This window comes from Epinephelus lanceolatus, chromosome 3, assembly GCF_041903045.1.
Source record: "Epinephelus lanceolatus isolate andai-2023 chromosome 3, ASM4190304v1, whole genome shotgun sequence".
Taxonomy (NCBI): Eukaryota; Metazoa; Chordata; class Actinopteri; order Perciformes; family Serranidae; genus Epinephelus; species Epinephelus lanceolatus.
Window position 1 is genome coordinate 6496304 of NC_135736.1, and position 17778 is coordinate 6514081.

The following is a 17778-nucleotide window of genomic DNA, read 5'->3' on the forward strand; positions in this document are numbered from 1 at the left end:
CTTTTTGGGTCAGGATAGGCCTAATTTTCGCAATATTACGCAGATGAAAAAATGCAGTCCGTGAGGTTTGCTTTAAATGAGAATTAAAAGACAAATCTTGATCAAATATTACTCCGAGGTTTCTTACGGTAGTGCTAGAGGCCAGAGCAATGCCATCTGGAGAAACTATGTCATCAGATAAAGAGTCTCTGAGTTGTTTGGGGCCAAGAACAATAACTTCAGTTTTGTCTGAATTTAACATCAGGAAATTGGTGCTCATCCAATTTTTTATGTCTTTAAGGCAGTTATGGAGTTTAGTTAATTGATTACTTTCTTCTGGCTTCATCGATAAATACAACTGTGTATCATCCGCATAACAATGGAAATTTATAGAGTGATTTCTAATGATGTTACCTAAAGGAAGCATATATAGAGTAAATAGGATTGGTCCGAGCACAGAACCTTGCGGAACTCCAAAACAAACTTTGGTACGTAAGGATGATTCATTACGAACGTCAACAAATTGAAAACGATCAGATAAATAAGATTTAAACCAGCTTAGTGCTGAACCTTTTAGGCCAATTAAGTGATCCAGTCTCTGCAGTAGAATTTGATGGTCAATTGTGTCAAACGCCGCACTAAGATCTAATAAAACAAGAACAGAGACGAGTCCTTTGTCTGAAGCAATCAGAAGGTCATTTGTAATTTTAACTAGAGCTGTCTCAGTGCTATGATGCACTCTAAATCCTGACTGAAATTCCTCAAATAAATTATTATCCTGGAGAAAATCACACAGCTGGTCTGCGACTACTTTCTCAAGGATCTTTGACATAAAGGGAAGATTAGATATTGGTCTATAGTTGGCTAACACCTCTGGATCCAGGGTGGGCTTTTTTAGGAGAGGTTTAATTACAGCTACCTTAAAAGACTGTGGTACATAGCCTGTTAATAGGGATATATTGATCATATCTAATATATGAGTGTTAACTAAAGGAAAGACCTCCTTAAGTAGCCTAGTTGGGATGGGGTCTAAGAGACACGTTGATGATTTAGATGAAGAAATCACTGCGGTCAATTCTTGAAGAGAAATTGGGGAGAAGCAATCTAAATATATATTAGGTTCTACAGCTGTGTTTGAGGTTAGATAGGTAGGCCTACCATCTGAGGGCAGGAGGTCATGAATTTTGCCTCTAATAGTTAGAATTTTGTCATTAAAAAAGCTCATAAAATCATTACTGCTAAGGGCTAAAGGAATACAAGGCTCAATAGAGCTTTGACTCTCAGTCAGCCTGGCTACAGTGCTGAAAAGAAACCTGCGGTTGTTCTTGTTTTCTTCTATTAATGCTGAGTAATAGTTTGCTCTGGCATTGCGGAGGCCCCTCTTATAAGTTTTGAGACTGTCTGTCCAGATTAAACGAGATTCTTCCAGTTTGGTTAATCGCCAATTCCTTTCAAATTTTCGCGATATTTGTTTTAACCTACGGGTTTGAGAGTTATACCAAGGAGCAAACTTTCTTTGCTTTGTTAACTTCTTTTTAAGAGGAGCTACAGAGTCGAGCGTTGTTCGCAGCGAGCCTACGGCGCTATCAACAAAATGATCAATTTGGGAGAGGTTAAAGTCGGCACGGGAAACCTCTGTTACTGAAGGTATTGGTATTGAATTTAACGACGAAGTAATCTTTTCCTTAAATTTTGTGACAGCACTATCTGATAAACATCTAGTATAGTAACTGTTGCTGAGTGGCGTGTAATCGAGTAAAAAGAAATCAAAAGTAATCAGATAATGATCTGATAGCAAGGGATTCTGTGGAAAGACTTTTAGGTTATCAATTTCAATTCCATACGTCAGAACTAGATCGAGGGTATGGTTAAAACAGTGAGTGGGTTCATGTACACCCTGACTGAAGCCAATGGAGTCTATTAATGAGATAAACACGGTAGCCAGGGAGTCATTATCAACGTCGACATGAATGTTAAAATCGCCTACAATAATAACTTTATCTGATTTAAGAACTAAACTGGATAAAAACTCTGAGAATTCAGATACAAATTCAGAATACGGGCCAGGAGCACGGTACACTATAACAAATAAAAGTGGCTGCGAGGTTTTCCAGGTCGGATGTAAAACACTAAGAACGAGGCTTTCAAATGAATTATAATCTAGTTTAGTATGTCATCCTTTCAGGTACAGATATCTATCAGAAATGGCTACTACCTGTATCAGTGTGGAGTATGTCTTCTTTTTTTTCAAACTTTATTTTAGGATTTTCAATATAAACCAAATGCTCAGTACATCGCTTTAACAGCTCAGTCACATATATAGGTAGAAAAACAAAAAACAAGTCCTAGGACTTCAACATGGGCATACTGCTATTTAGTTAGACCATTACAATTTACTTCCCCTGAGATACTCGTGTACAGGGCTCCAAATTCTGACCAATATTTGAATCCTGTTCTTATCAGAAAACCTTAACCTTTCTAAATACAATATTCATCGGCTCGCTCATCCAAAATTGGTGCACAGTCTGACTTCCAAATAGGTAGAATAAGTTTCCTAGCCACAACCATACCTCCAAGAGGAGTAGTTTTTGAATGTGTAGACTGTGAAATCCCCCATGTCTGGTAACCCACCTCACCACATCCTAGAAAAAATACCAAGGACATGACCTCAGTGTCCTCAATCCAAGCAACAACCCAACCTACGATATTTTAACTTCAGTACTTAGTGTTGTGGAATATGATGACATTTTGCTTGTTTTCACCATTCATCCACCACCCCTGTCCCCACTCTCTCCATGTCCTCAACTGTCTCTTCCCCCTTCACCACTCATCCTTTCACTCAGTTCTCCCCTGTCTCCCCAATGGAGCTGCCCAAGCTGATGGCCAGAATGAAAAACTCCACCTATGCTCTGGATCCCATCCCATCCAACCTAGTTAAGGACTAACTTCCAGCCATCTCCTCAGTCATCACAGCAATAATCAACTCATCCCTCAGTTCCGGTTCAGTCCCCCAAAGAGTCAGACTGGTTGCTGTCACCCCCATCCTGAAAAAACCTGGACTCGATCCTGACAACATGAGTAATTTCTGACCCATGTCAAATCTCCCCTTTCTGTAAAAAATACTGGAATGTGTTGTTGCCTCTCAACTCAAAGCCCACCTCTCTTCCAAAAACCTGTTTGAACTATTTCACATTTCACACAACACAGCACAGAAACTGCCCTCCTCAAAGTCACCAACGACCTCCTCCTCACCTCAGACTCCTCAGTCACCTGAGCATTCTTATCTTTCTCAACCACAGCAGCCTTTGTCACCACCAACCGCACAATTCTCTCCTGCCTTGAATCCTCCCTCAACATCACCAGTACTGCCTTCGCCTGGCTAAGGTCATACCTCACAATCCAAGAACTGTTCATCAACATGAACAACTGCACTTCCTCCCTTGCTCCTCTGTCCCATGGCTTTCCCCAGGGTTTGGTGCTTGGTCCTCTCCTACTCATCCTCTACATGCTCCCCCTTGGTAACATCATTCGCAACCATGGTCTCAACTTCCACTGCAATGCCGATGATGTCAACCTTTACGTCTCCTCTAAATCAATCACCACAGAAACTCACTCCACTCTGACCACCTGCCTCAACTCAATCAAATCTTGGATACAAGCCAACTTCCTTAAACTGAACTGTGAAAAATCTAACATGATCATGATCTGTCCCAAATCCCTCATCAAAACCTCTCACAACTTCTGCTTCACGATTGATAACTCCACCCTGCATTCCTCCCCACACATCTGCAACCTTGGAATTACTTTTGACAGCTACCTCTGCTTTGGAAAACATGTCAATCAAATCACTAGTACTGCCTTCTTCCTCCTAAAAAACATAGCTGGTTTCCACCCATCGCTCTCCCCTGTGGCTGCTGAAACTCTCATTCATGCTTTCATCACATCCAGAATTGACTGGATTGATTGTAACAACATTCTTGGTACATCATCCAAAGTCCTAAATAAACTGCAATACACCCAGAACACCACTGCCAGTCTGCTCACCCATTCCCGATCCTGCGATCACATCACCCCTGTCTGTTGGAACCTCCACTGGCTCCCTGTCCATTTGTACATTTTATGGTGATTCGAAATGTGTGTCGGATTATTTGGGCATGTGTCATCCTCCAAAATGTGACACAGTGCAATGGCATCCCTGCACCAGCTGACGTCATGCAAGAGGACATCCTCCTACATCAGCCTGGAGAAGAGCAAGCTCTTCCAGCAATTACATTGCATGAACAAGTGATGCACCAGTTATGAGACGATCAGACAACAGGTATACTTTTTAACTAATTCCTTTAATGTGTTGCACATTTCAGAAAGTACATTCCGTATTCCCCATATTTTATATGTTAAAGGAGCTATATGTAAGAAATCTAAAGCAAATAGTCGTAAAATCCTCCTAATATGTCACAGAGACTAAGGAATAATGTTCATTTAACATACTGATCTAACCGACAACAATAGTACAGCCAGAATATTCGCATTTAAAACATTTTTTTACAGTCCGTAAATCATGTTTATGTTTTGAATTTGTGTTTTGGCCTGTTGCGCCACCCACCGCCGTCTACCAGTCACGCAGTCAGTAGAGTCTCAGCATCAGTTACAGTTACGACTGAGCTAGTTATAGTTAGTTTTTATAGTTTATTTACTTTATTAATCCCCCTGAGGGGAAATTCAATGTTTTCACTCTTGCTTGTCAATTACACACAGGTCCGAAAGACACACACATGCACAAACAGGACCTATAAATGCACAAATTGGAGAGATGTCAGAGTGAGGGGGCTGCCCTTGGTGAGGCGCCCCGAGCGGTTGGGGGGTTCGGTGCCTTGCTCAAGGGCACCTCGGCAGTGCCCAGGAGGTGAACTGGCACCTCTCCAGCCACCAGTCCACGCTCCATATTTTGGTCCGGACGGGGACTCGAACAGGTGACCCTCTGGTTCCCAACCCAAGTCCCTATGGACTGAGCCACTGCCGCCCCACCAGCAGCACAGCAAGCAGCACGGCAAGCAGCATTAGTAGTGTCCCGGTAAAATGTTATTTTTAATAACATTTATAGAGGTAATAGTCCATTCTGATAGATATTTCCTACCTGCGAAGATCCCGGGTAGTTTAAAATTTTGGGCGTGTCCTCTGGAATTTTTTTTTTTTCGCTCTGCACATGTGCACATTGTGTTGGTAAGTCATTCTGAGCAGTAGGTCTATTTGTCAGGACACCAGCTCCTCCTCAGCTGTATCCCGGCAGCAGCGTTAGCAGTGTCCCGGTACATAGCATTAGCAGCCGGCTCCTCCTCAGCTGTATCCCGGCAGCAGCGTGGGTCCATGTCATTGGTCCGACAGCCCATTGGTTCGACATTTGATTAGTCCGACGGTCCGTGGTGCTGAACGGCTCCCGGCGGGCATATTTCTGCCTTGATGGTGCGCCGTGACCGGCTCTGGGTCAGCTGGGAAAGGCTTGAGGCGAAGCAGGCTCACGGCTTATGTGTTTGCCACTTTCTTTTTCATTTTAACCCACACCATGATCTTTTCCTGACTTGCTCGAACCGTCCGCTGGAAAACCGAAGATCAAGGATGCAGCGACGCGGCCCTGCCACGGCAGCAGCCCATGGGCAAACAAATCAGTCTCCAGCGTGCCGCTGTCCAGCAACCTCGAATCTGTAGGGGAGGGGGGGCGGACACGACTCGCGGCAGTATTTTGAATTTGAGTGCAGTAACCGTTTCGGCCACATTCTTACATACAGTGTCTTTAAATCTTGTATTGTACTAATAACATCCCTCTGTGACTGCAATACAGCATCGGTGAGGACGCATCCACTCACACAACCTCCTCCTGCGATGCCACTGGGTCCTGCCTGTGAGGAAACTGGGCCCACCTGCACACTGGAGACACTGCTGGCACCTGGGGCAGGCTCTGTGGCGCTGCCAACATCCCCAAGACCCACAGCGACATTTGTGTCTGAATAAAATGGAAGAAACCATTTACTTTTTTACTGTCGTCAGTAGAACTTTTATGATGGTAAAAGAAAATGTTTGTTATTTGTGCTACTTTAAACAATCTTTTTTTTCCTCTTAAATCTTGTATTACTTCCCACCAGTCATAAAGAGGATGATGCAAACCACTCAGTCATTTGGAAATTACCCTCCCTGTGTCTCACATCAGCGTTTAAGATAGAATATGAGTCTAAAGACAAGAGCCTTTCTTGACTATTTATGTCAGTGCAGTTAGTGGTCAACAGTCTACACATAGCACTTCACCTCTCCATGCCCCCGCAGTTGGCACTGACATACTCCAACTGTAAACCACTTTTATCCTGCCTGGTGTTTACTAGAAGCTTGCAGCCTCCCCCCTCCCTCACAGCTCTTGGGAAGTCACCACTTTCTTTAAGTTGGCAGCATCTGGGTATGTGTGTGTGACAGCCGAGGCAGAGGTCTCTGGTTATGTCTGCAGACGTGACTTGTGCTTGTGACGGGAGGCCAGTAGGAAGGATCTGTCCAGATGAGCTACTCATCTTCCAAAACTGGCCACCAGATATGTGGGGTGTCAGGTCCTAAAATAGCCAGACAGAGAGTATAAAGAGACCCACAGAGAGACCTGTTGATACACAGGAGGACACTGAAGAGCAACAGAGCTACACTGAGAGGCACTGCTTGATCTTTCTGCAGGAGACTGAGACTCTTTTGAGAAAATCTGCTAAGTGTTTTTTTCAAAACTTGAAGAACATCTAACTGAAGCATTGTGAGTTTGTTGCTGGATTTGACTAGCTTTTCAGCAAGACAGAAGGTGAAAGAAGGTAACATTGTGACCAAGATGAAGTTCTACCAGTGCCCTGTGACCCAGACCTTGGGAATCAAGGATTACCCCCAGGACTGTGGTGTCCCAGTCAGCTGCAAGACATCTGCTTCTCTGAAGCCAATCCGCAGTGTGCACTTCCCAAATGACATTCTTTTCCAAGACTATGTGCGACATGGTGAGCTGGAGAGAATTGGACGTTTCATCCGAACCAATAGAGTCAGCCTGGACACCATCTACCACTCTGGTGAGAGCCCATGAAACATTTACATCACCCTGATGCAGTTTCAGATCTTGCTTATTAAACCAAAACATTATTGTGAGCTGAAGTGATGGTTATTTCTCACTATCCTCTCTATGCAGGCATGGCCGCTCTGCATGAAGCCGTCCTGTCTGGGAACCTGGACTGTGTGAAGCTGCTGGTTCAACTAGGAGCAGATATCCACCAGAGGGATGAGGAGGGATGGACCCCACTGCACATGGCCTGCAGCGACAGCTTCCCACACATTGCACGGTTAGTATCTGGTCTATTGTTTCAATATTAAATTAAAGCCTACATGTTTGGGAAACAAATTTCTCTCAAAATGTATCCAGTAGCAAGCAGCTGACATTGCATGTTTACACATTTGCAAGCACGTACCAACACACACTCTCCCCAGCTCTCTTACACCACAGAGGTAAATTAAGCTGGAGGATCTGTTGCATTCTTACACCTCATTGACCTTCCTGACACAAGTGTGTCAGAAGCTTGCACTGACTTTGCCAGTGTGTCAAAGCAGCAAGATGTGGTCTCTTTAAGTAAGCAGTGTTATATTGTTTCTTCCAGCTACCTTCTGTCGCTGGGTGCCGACCCTGAGCTGGAGAACGACTGCGGGGAGAAGCCGGCTGACCTCATTGAACCGGACAACGAGGAGCTGCTGGAGCTCTTTGGGATAACTGTCAATGACTGAGAACATGTTGCTTTTAAAGCCACACCCTCATCTGAAACCTACTGCCCAGTTACCCGACTGTTGCGCAGGGATGGACAGAAAAGATCACGTCAGTCCAGCGTCCTGATTTGTGAGCTGCCTGAGTTCTGGAGGTCAAAGACTGTGGATGTCTGGCAGAAGGAGGCTGCCCCCTGAATGGAGTGAACTTTTGCTGGTAGGGGCTGCCCCCTGATCTCCAGCTGTACAGATTTACTGTACCCTGTAAGAACTGACCATCCTTTTATACTGCAATGAACTGAATGAACCATTTGTTTTGTATTTGATCTGGCATGTCGCTGGAATTAGGGCTTCTGAACATTGTGAAACCTGAAGCTGATGTTTCATTGTGAGCTTGTTAGCACCTGAATGCTGAGATTAGCAAAACCAAACGGGCTTGTGTTTCCTGCCTTACTGTTTACTCAGATGTTATAAGCCTGCAAGGTTGTTGTTTTTTTTTTGTTTTTTTTTTCTCTAATTCTTGCCTTCTGATCACTTTTAGACTTAGTTGACGGTATTGATTTGTCGTTGTTTGTACATGACATTTTATACTTTTTAACATAAAATTTGTCAAACAATTTCAGTTTGTCTGTCGTTTCCCTTTGGTCCCAGCACTGTGTGAGAGCAAAACTGCTCAAAGCACTGCCATGAGCATCTGAATGAGAGTCACTTTCAGCTCAAACTAAACAAATGTGATGGATTCTGACACTACACCTACTGGCAAGGTGCATGTGAAAGGATGGCCATCTTGGTCACACTTTTTGTTTTTTTTTACATGCTTGCAAGTCCAGAGCTTAGCCAAAAAGCACTTTCCATCCTTCCCTTGTACCCCCCCAATTGATTTGATACATTACCTATTAGATCTTATCCTGGGAAATCTAATCTCCAAGGTTTATACTGCAATTCAAAGCAGTCAACCACTTACTTGGGCTGACAACAAAATAGCTTGGGAAGAAGGCACAGGGGAAGAACTATCAGAGCAGATCTGGACAGACAGTACAGCCCGTATTCATACCTCATCCCTCTGTTTAAGACATGGATTAATACAGTTCAAAATCTTCCACTGAATACATTGTACTGTACTACAAATACCAGAATAACTTAAATATTCTCTTCTGTAAATCCTGAATGCCCCATTTGTCATCAAAGCCCTGCCACTCTGGGCCACATGTTTTGGGTATGTCCAGTACTGAAAAGCTTCTGGAGCTGTATTTTTGAATCCCTCTCACGTGTGCAGCATAACACTCAACCTCAACCTTTTCCCTGCCATCTTCGGTGTGACAAAATCAGTGAATTTACCTGGCTCAGAGGTGGAGCGAGTCGTCCACCAATCGGAAGATCAGTGGTTTGATCCCCGGTTCCTCCAGTCTGCATGTCAAAATATCCTTCAGCAGATTCTGATCCCCAAATTGCTCCCGATGATGCTTCCATAGGCGTGTGAGTGTGTTAAAAACTGAGTAGCAGGTGGCACCTTAATGGTAGCCTCGGCCACCAGTGTATGAATGTGTGTGTGAATGGGTGAATGGGTGAATGTGACTCGTAGTGTAAAAAGCTTTTTGAGTGGTCGGATGACTAGAAAGACGCTATACAAATGCAGGTCCATTACCATCCATTTACCTGTCCATCAGAATAATGCTATAGCATTTGCATCTCTCTTGGCCTGCCGTATCATCCTGCTCAATTGGAAAGCAATAAAGCCATCCTCATTTATACAATGGCTCAGAGAGATGATGAGCACTCATGAATTAGAAAAAGTAAGATATTCACTCAGAGGATCTCAGAAGATAAGATATGTCTGTCCTTTGCTTGAGTTAAACCTCAATATCATAATATACTGGTGCCCCTTTAACTACTGTAAAATATAGCAACAAGACATTAAAGAAGAGAATTTACTATTTAACCACTTCATAAACTCACGTTGCAAGAAAATAAAATAATAATTCAGGGTTCCCATACATTTATATCAATCCATTTTTAAAGCTTTTCCATATTTCAAAGCATTTCCATGACTTTGCATGAGTAGTTTGAATAGTAGTCCTATATAGAAATAAAGCATCACTGACCACACCTTCTCTGGTATTTATAAATAAGCGAACTGCTGGCGCTTGCTTACTTTAGTCGCTCATTAAACATTTCCACCTTCCCATCAAAAGGGGCGTGGCCTTGGAGCAATGCCAGTCTGGTCTATGAGTATCACATGTAATAGTGACATTTCTATGGCCATGTAGCACAGCACTAAATTTCATATTAGTTATACTAGGAATGTGTTTTGGTTAATGTTAGACATGTTTTGTGATTTTTATGAACAAAGTTTAAACAATAGCCAAAACAATGCATATTCAAAACTTTCCCAAAACGACTTTGTGTACACAACTTTGCATGTAAGATAAGGCTGAGGGGCCGATTGCCACATGGAAATTACCAGTGTTCAAAGAACTCGCGCCACATCAAAAACATTGTGATTTTCTATATATGCCCTCAAAAAGGCAAACCCATCTCTATCATGGTTTTGTGTTTTTGTAAAATATCAATATATATAACAAATGATATGCTTATTCTACAAAAACTATAACACAACTATAATATGGCTATAAAAAATTATTTAGTGCAACTAATAATTTTCTTTTGTAGTTTTTGTCATAACAGATATGGAATGATGATTGCTGGGTAATATGTATGACTCGTGTTGGTGGAGGGAGACAAAGTGAGAATGGAAATTAACTGTTTCCTTGCAGTGTTACCAATGTTATTTTCATTTTGCTCCACTGCCCCCAAGTGGCCAGAAAAATCAACTATTGCAGCTTTAAAGATAAAAAAGTTAAAGTCTAAACAAATATGAGCCAAAATGATCAAATATCTAAATTTTCCATTTTCATTTCAAAAGGAAAATTTCACTCCGTTATAAACTAGGAGTCTCTTGAGCCCTGTTACTGGAAACACAAAACAATCTGGTTAATCTCATCAAGAGGGATTAAAGTCAGAATCAGTCAGCGGCACGCTGACATTCAGGTCATATGCTTCAAAACCACTGCCAGAGGCTTCTGGGGCAATCAACCATGCTGAGGAAACACTCGCTCACATGTACTGTGCAGACCAAGAGGCAAACAGTGCATGTGATGTAGGTGTTTTTATTCATTTCTTTTTAATCACATACTAAATCTGTCAACAGAATACAATCCAAGTGTCCTTTGCATTACATCAAATGGAGGAATACAAAAACAGAGTTATGTACAGCTGATATAAAAACATTTTAAATCCAAGTCTAGGCCTCTGTGAGGGGGGGCCTCGGTCTCTGAGTTTCTGCAGGCGCACACCTCAGGTTCATTCTTTGAACTTCCACTCCTGCCGGCACATGGGGCACTGCTGCTGGACCTGCTGCGAGTTCAGCCATTTCAAGATGCAGTGCATGTGGAAACAGTGAGAGCACTGACCCCAGACCAGCGGGCAGTCATCCCCAGGCACTTTACCTGCAAAATAAGTTTAATACTACAATTCAGAAGAGTGAGAAATACATGTTAGCCATCAATACTCATAACTGAATACACTGTACATTATTCCCTCATTACTGCCTCATCACAGTTTTACTTTTACACCCTCAGTACACTAACTATAATAAGAAAAACTATCATATATGAATTGAAGGTTTCTAAATCAACTTCAAAGGAAACCTTTTGCAAATATTTTGATTTATTTTGTTTCTGAAATTAACTGGATAATGATAGATAAAGATAGTCTGGAACCCTGGACTCATGGGTGGATTATGATGGGCCCCAGGACACAGACATGCAAAAGGGCCCATCACCTCTCTGTTGTTGTTTTTCAACTCTTTCTAGTCATTATACATCTCTTTGTGTTTTTGTGTCTCTTTGTAGTTGCTTTCCATCTCTGAGAAGTCATTTTGAGCCTGTTTACACCTGGTATTAACATGCGTTTCAATGATCTGTCTTTTTGTAGTTGTTTTAAATCTCTTTGTAGTTGCTTTGCATCTCTCTGTAGTCTTTATGAGCCTGTTTACAATTGGTATGAACATGTGGACAGGCGAGACACACCGCCATTCACACCTGTGTCTATCAATCATCTCCAGCTGACCACTTGGGTTCAGATTTCGTTACTGCCCATGTTACTTACCTTAGGTCAAAAGGCCCAGTGCACTGTTATGACGTCTACTCTTGCTAGCATGCTCCCTAACGTTAGCAGTTGTGTTGGTACAACTAGAGATATTGCTTTCAGCAGCAATCGACACATCTCCTTCCATAGGGCAAAACAAAAAATAGTCATGCGACATTTCATCCAACTCATCAGAAAATGGGTTAGTTAAAGAGTAGCAGCCCCCTGTCATCAAAACAACTATCACATTCTGCATTGATGAGCTAGTCTTTATCAGGGACACATCAGGATGCATTAGTGTTTACATCATAAAAAGATATGTGGTCAAATGTGTCCATGACCACCTCAGCAAGTGGTTTGAGTGATCAGATCACAATGTGTCTTGGTGGTCAATTACGCTATTGAACGAGTTCCAAATGATAAATATTAAGGCATCTGGATTGATGACAAATTCACCTTCAAACCACATACTGATGCACTGACAAAAAATTAAGAATTAAGCTAGTTTTTGATACAGAAACAAGTCCTGTTTTCCTTTATCTTGTAGAAAGAAGATTGGGGAGGCAATCTTGCTGTCAGTGCTAGACTATGGTGAGGTGATTTATCGCCATGCGGCTGCCTCCACTCTTACAGTGCATCCCTAAATGCTGTCAACCATTCAGCCCTTAGATTTATAACTGGAGACAGCTCTGGCACTCGTCATTGTTTTCTTTATCAAAAAGTGGGTTGACCATGTCTTTCCATTAGAAGAGACCAGCATTTGTATTCATTTATTTAAAGACTTCATTACTTGTAAAAGACGCATAACACACGTTCGCAGGATTGGTAAGTACTGCAGGTTCCTAAAAGTAACACTGATTTGAGAAAGACTGTTTTAGATTCTTTGCACCATACACCTGGAATGAACTGAGGTGTACTTTGAGGCCTGATACTCTGGTTCCTATCGGTCAATTCAAAAGTCTAGTCAAATGCCATATATATATATATATATATATATATATATATATATATATATACACAGTGCCATATTTTACATTTAAAATTGATTGTTTGGTTGTTGTACTCAGGTCTCTCCTAAAAATGAGATCTCAATGGGACTTTCTGAATTAATTACAGGTTTATATATTCAGTCCTATACACTTGTGGTCACATACCCAAAGACGCATGTAAGTCCCAGGTATAAACAAGCTCTCATTGTCTCTTTGTAATTGTTTTGGCCCTTTTCATAGTCATCATGAGTCTCTTTGTGTCTCTTTGCAGCTGGTATGCATCTTTTTGTAGTCGGTGTGTGTCTTTTCGTGGTCTTGTTGCTTGTCTTTGTAGTCGTTTTATGTTCCTTTGTGGTAATTTTGAGTCTTTTCCTGGTTGGTACCTGCTGATTTGAGTGGCATTTAGCAGGTGAAGGCCAGGCTGGCCCTGTGCCTATTAGGCCTGTTCAGTAATCCATCAATACCTTGACTTCATTATCTGCAATAGGGATAGGCATTTTAAGTAACTTCCATATTTGAGGGCTTGTATTCAATTATTATAGAGTACTCGAGTACTCATGCACATTTTTAATGCAGAGCATAATTAGAGTAATACTGCACATCCCGTGAATAAAACATAAGATTTTAAAAGTCGTTTTTTTATACATAATTTCAAATACTGACTCTTGTAGAAATTGACCACTTGTTTTCACTGTTTTGTAAAACATCTGCTTTTGATAAGAATGTTACTGTTTGCCAGTATTGTGTAAAAATGACCCATTTATTTTAAAATTCTTTTATCATACACTGTTTGCAATAATTTGATGTTATGACTAAATTGAGGCCAATTAAGGACTGGAGCATATAGAGTACTGCCTGATGCCTGATCTTTTAAAATAAGATAAGCAACAATAACAATAATAACAAGAATAATAAAATATGACAAATTATCATTTTATTTGAGTGAAAGTGGAGCTGTTTTAATACAACCACGATTTTATATTTTTGTCTATCTCCTTCCTTCAGAAACATATGTGTCCTGCTAATGGCGATACCCTTCCAATTGTGATGCTAATTAAATGAACAATGTACTGAACAGAAAGAGTTGTGACAGTGACGTTTAAAAACAGTCCACCTGCAGGGAGCTGAGGACATTTCAATCAGCTACTGCAGCACAGCTACTAATGTCAGACACCTTTGTCAACAGCATCATTGTGTTTGGATACTTACAGTCAGGGCAGCAGCCATTGAAGGGCATCCTGCAGATCCCACAGTTTTCATCATTAGCCACCCATAACCAAGAGGCCACCCCGTTCCACTGTCGGATCTTCACCTTCATCTTCTGTGTGTGACAACAGTAGACACACTCATTAACACACACTGCCATACAAACCAAAGCGGCAAACGTTAGCATATGAGCTAATGTTGACAGATGACTTCTGTAGCTAACTTAGCAGTTAGCTGTTCATACATATTAGCTGACTTACTGGGCAGCGTCGAACTTCTCTCAGATAGCCAACACGAGTTAAGTCACAATGTTTCTTTGCAAACTACAAATCATGTTGTAGCGAGTTAGTCAACAGCATGTAGCTTCTGTTTTAGCAACCCGGGGAAATGTTCTTTCTTCTTCTATTCAAAGTCCGACCAGTTGTCTGCTGGGAGGCGAAACACTGCCCTCTACTGTCATTTTGGGTGGAGCGCAAATAACTGAGATGACAGGGTTTTACCAAGGAAACAACGTCTTTTAAGAAAAATAACATAGTATTAAATTCATACTTGGTAACAATACTGATGCTCAATATGCATAATCCCAACGTATCTGTTAGTTAAGTGTTCCTTATGTTCTGCTGCTCTTTGTATTTGCTGTTTTGATCTCACAGGGCAGTGACAGGACAGGACACCAACAGTTTCTGTTCAGAATTTTTTTTCTTAATACACTGTGATTGAACATGCACAGACCGGGTATGACAACACTGACATTCATGACGTACAGGGAAGTATGAAGAAATTACTGAAGGGAACAACAGTAGAGCAATCAAATGTAATACGAGATTTAAAATTGATTATAAATGAAGTGCTGTTAATTATAGGTTCTGAATGGAATGGAAATGTAATATTAAATTAAAGGAAAAAAGGAGGAAAATAATAATAGAAAATTTAAAAACGATAAATAGATAACACACAAGAGGAAATACAAATTTACATCAGTTATGTGATACATTTACAAAATGTTTTAGAATATTTTACAGCTTTTATGCATTTATGCCTTTTACCAGTTTAAAGATTTTACAGTTAACATTATTTTTTGAAAAAAAGAAGCTAATTTGGGGAATGATTTCAGGATTAGCATTAGCATTTTTGTTTTTCCATGATCATATCAAATATTATATTGTCTGTATTGTTTAAATCTATCGATTATTATGTCTACATGGATACTGATGTTATTGAATGTAGGCTATATTTGCCTTTTATGTCACAAAAAAGGCCTCCTAAGGTGCAGATTTTTCTAAACTTCACTGTTGTGCCAAGGTAGTTACCCGTGATAGGAAGTGTGTCCCCACGGGAGTGCACATACATTCCATTAAGGTGGTCCTACATTTCTACGCTTCAAATTCACTTAAGAAAATGAGAAATAACATGTATAATTAGTTGTTTTAGTACTGTTGTTTTTTCAACAATGTTTTGTTGTATAGGATAAAGTCAGATCATTTGGGGCATCAGGTAAAATAGAACAAATACAGTTTTACATCTTGGGCTCTTTATATATTAGCAGCAAATCACTAAGCATGTTACTGCACTGTTACTTCAGATGTGCTTCACATGAAACAGTCCTTTTGATTGGTCTGAGATAACTATGCAAACCAAAGATTAAACAAGAATTACCTAGATTTGTATGTCTCCACAAATCAGTCAAGTGAAAACATGGGTGCTTCACACACATCACGGCATGGAAGATCTATACAATCAGCACAGTTTAAGGTGGACACCCAAGATTTGTGTGACCAATTCAGTATCTGACCAAATGCCTCCCCTTCTGTTCCTGAGATATGACGTAATGTAATGGTAATTGCCAGAAATGTGTTTTTGCAGAACATTGGGATGTCATGAAATTGACCTTTAACTTGTTGGATATAAAATGTCAACCCTTCATCATTTTATCCTATTAGTAGACATTGGTGTGAACTTTTGTCACAATTAGCATAATGAATTTTCAAGTAATGGCCAAAAACATATTTTATGAGGTCACAGTGACTTTGACCTTTAACCTTTGACCACCAAAATCTAATCAGTTCATTCTTGAGTACAAGTGGACATTTGTGCCAAATCTGAGGATATTCCTTCAAGGCCTTCCTGGGATATCACATTCACAAGAATGAGGCAGATGCAAGGTCACATTAATCTTGACCTTTTACCACTGAACCTGTTAAGCACAAGATGACAGACTAAAAGAGAAATAACAGAAAAAAGAGAAAAAGGAGAAGTGGTGCAAGAAAACACATACCATTTTATTGAATTACAAAATAAATTTGGGATTATATTGGGCAGGGGGCCAAAACTGCCGGCAGACTTGTTGGACAATGGAAACACAGCCTCCTGTTCCTTCAACCAGCTCCTTGAAAAGGTTTTTGTTGCGATATTTGCACAAATCCAAAAAACTGTTGATATTCATAATGGTAAAGATAAGTCACTGTAAACAGACAAGAGACCATGGGTCGCAAACTGCTGTAAAACCCCAACTGAGATGTATTTTCTGAATGTGCTGTTTATGTGTCCAAAGAATGCAATTAAAACCCTAATAATACTGGCATATCCCACGTCTTAATCAAAAAATGCTAACTTCGGAAAAAGGCCTAATTTGGAATATCCAATCAGAATAAAGCTGTGTGACCCACATTAAATTCAGGGCATTGTCATATTTGGTATATCTGTGGAATATTAGTGTGCATGTAAACATACCCAATTAGTATTTTGAGAAGTTTTGTGATATGCTAAAAGTTTGCAATTTTCAGAGAGAGATTATTCTCATGGGAGATTTTAACATCAGTTAGGAGGATAACCTGACTAGGAAAAGATTCAAACAGATTGCACATGGATTTGACCTATCACAATTAATCCAGGGTCCAACCAGAATCAAAAACTCTGCATTAACCCAGATAGATTTGCTTTTTAGTAGCAGACCAGAAATATAGCTACTGAAATCATACCATCATAACTGAATGTGTTAGTCACTAGTCAGTATTTCAAGTCAGCTGCTGCCAAAGGGCCTGAACTTTGTAGAATTCCTACAAGTGATCTTCAAAATTTTAGAGAAACTATACATGAACTAAAGTGGAATGATTTGCTCTCAGGGGTAAACCTAGAAGAGGACAGCCAGACTCTACCAGGCATAGTCCAAAACACCATTAAACAATGTACTAGAAAGATCTGACATAGAAGGATTGGAAAAAGAGGCCTGCCATGGTTTAACGTGAATATAAGAAAACTGATGAAAGAGTGAGATCTCGAAAACAAATCTTAAAACTTAACTACATAATGAAAACTCAGTTTTATTACATTAATAAGCAAAGTCGCTCAAGGGCCAAGAAAGTCTAAAGCAGACTCTTTTCTGAACATAACTGGCAAATCAAGAGATTATGCCAAATTCATTTGGAAGTTGATTAAGAAGCTGACAGGGCATCATAAAGTAGGAAGGCAAATGGAACTTGAAATCAATGGAGACCTTTCAAGGGACCCAGTCAAAATTGTTCAGGCTCTTAACCATTAATTTATTGATTCAGTGGCCACTATCACAGAGTTTCTCTGTGAGTTAAATAAATAGCACTCCATTGGAGGCTGCAGTCTTGCAACCACTATCCCCCTCAATGGATGCTGCAGAGCCACCCTTTCAAATAAGAATGTTCTTAAGGCAGATGAGCTATGAATAGAA

The 17778-nt window shown here is 40.7% G+C and overlaps 2 protein-coding genes across 3 annotated transcripts; one reads left to right on the forward strand and one right to left on the reverse strand.

Moving 5' to 3' along the window:
* The first annotated feature begins 6621 nt into the window (after positions 1-6621).
* ppp1r27b (protein phosphatase 1, regulatory subunit 27b) lies at positions 6622-8220 on the forward strand. Its single transcript, XM_033623539.2, has 3 exons — positions 6622-7058; positions 7175-7325; positions 7638-8220. The coding sequence occupies exons 1-3, from the start codon at positions 6830-6832 to the stop codon at positions 7759-7761; spliced, it is 504 nt and encodes a 167-aa protein (XP_033479430.1). The 5' UTR covers positions 6622-6829; the 3' UTR covers positions 7762-8220.
* Positions 8221-10888: 2668 nt separating this feature from the next.
* Positions 10889-14497, reverse strand: anapc11 (APC11 anaphase promoting complex subunit 11 homolog (yeast)). 2 transcript variants are annotated; one of them, XM_033624872.2, is made up of 3 exons: positions 14339-14497; positions 14082-14193; positions 10889-11243 (listed from the first exon to the last, which is right to left on the reverse strand). In XM_033624872.2, exons 2-3 carry the CDS (start codon positions 14188-14190, stop codon positions 11098-11100), a joined length of 255 nt encoding a protein of 84 aa, XP_033480763.1. In that variant the 5' UTR covers positions 14191-14193; positions 14339-14497; the 3' UTR covers positions 10889-11097. The 2 variants fall into 2 exon arrangements, with proteins under 2 accessions (XP_033480763.1, XP_033480762.1); XM_033624871.2 differs by having other exon boundaries at positions 14082-14231; positions 14339-14495.
* Between the last annotated feature and the right edge of the window lie 3281 nt (positions 14498-17778).

Excerpts from the sequence above, each read along its gene's own strand:
- ppp1r27b (XM_033623539.2), top strand. The coding sequence starts at position 6,830 with ATGAAGTTCTACCAGTGCCCTGTGACCCAGACCTTGGGAATCAAGGAT. Across the intron at positions 7,059-7,174 it reads GGACACCATCTACCACTCTG|GCATGGCCGCTCTGCATGAA; the intron begins GTGAGAGCCCAT and ends CTCTCTATGCAG. Across the intron at positions 7,326-7,637 it reads AGCTTCCCACACATTGCACG|CTACCTTCTGTCGCTGGGTG; the intron begins GTTAGTATCTGG and ends TGTTTCTTCCAG.
- anapc11 (XM_033624871.2), bottom strand. Across the intron at positions 11,244-14,081 it reads CAATGGCTGCTGCCCTGACT|GTAAAGTGCCTGGGGATGAC; the intron begins GTAAGTATCCAA and ends CTTATTTTGCAG.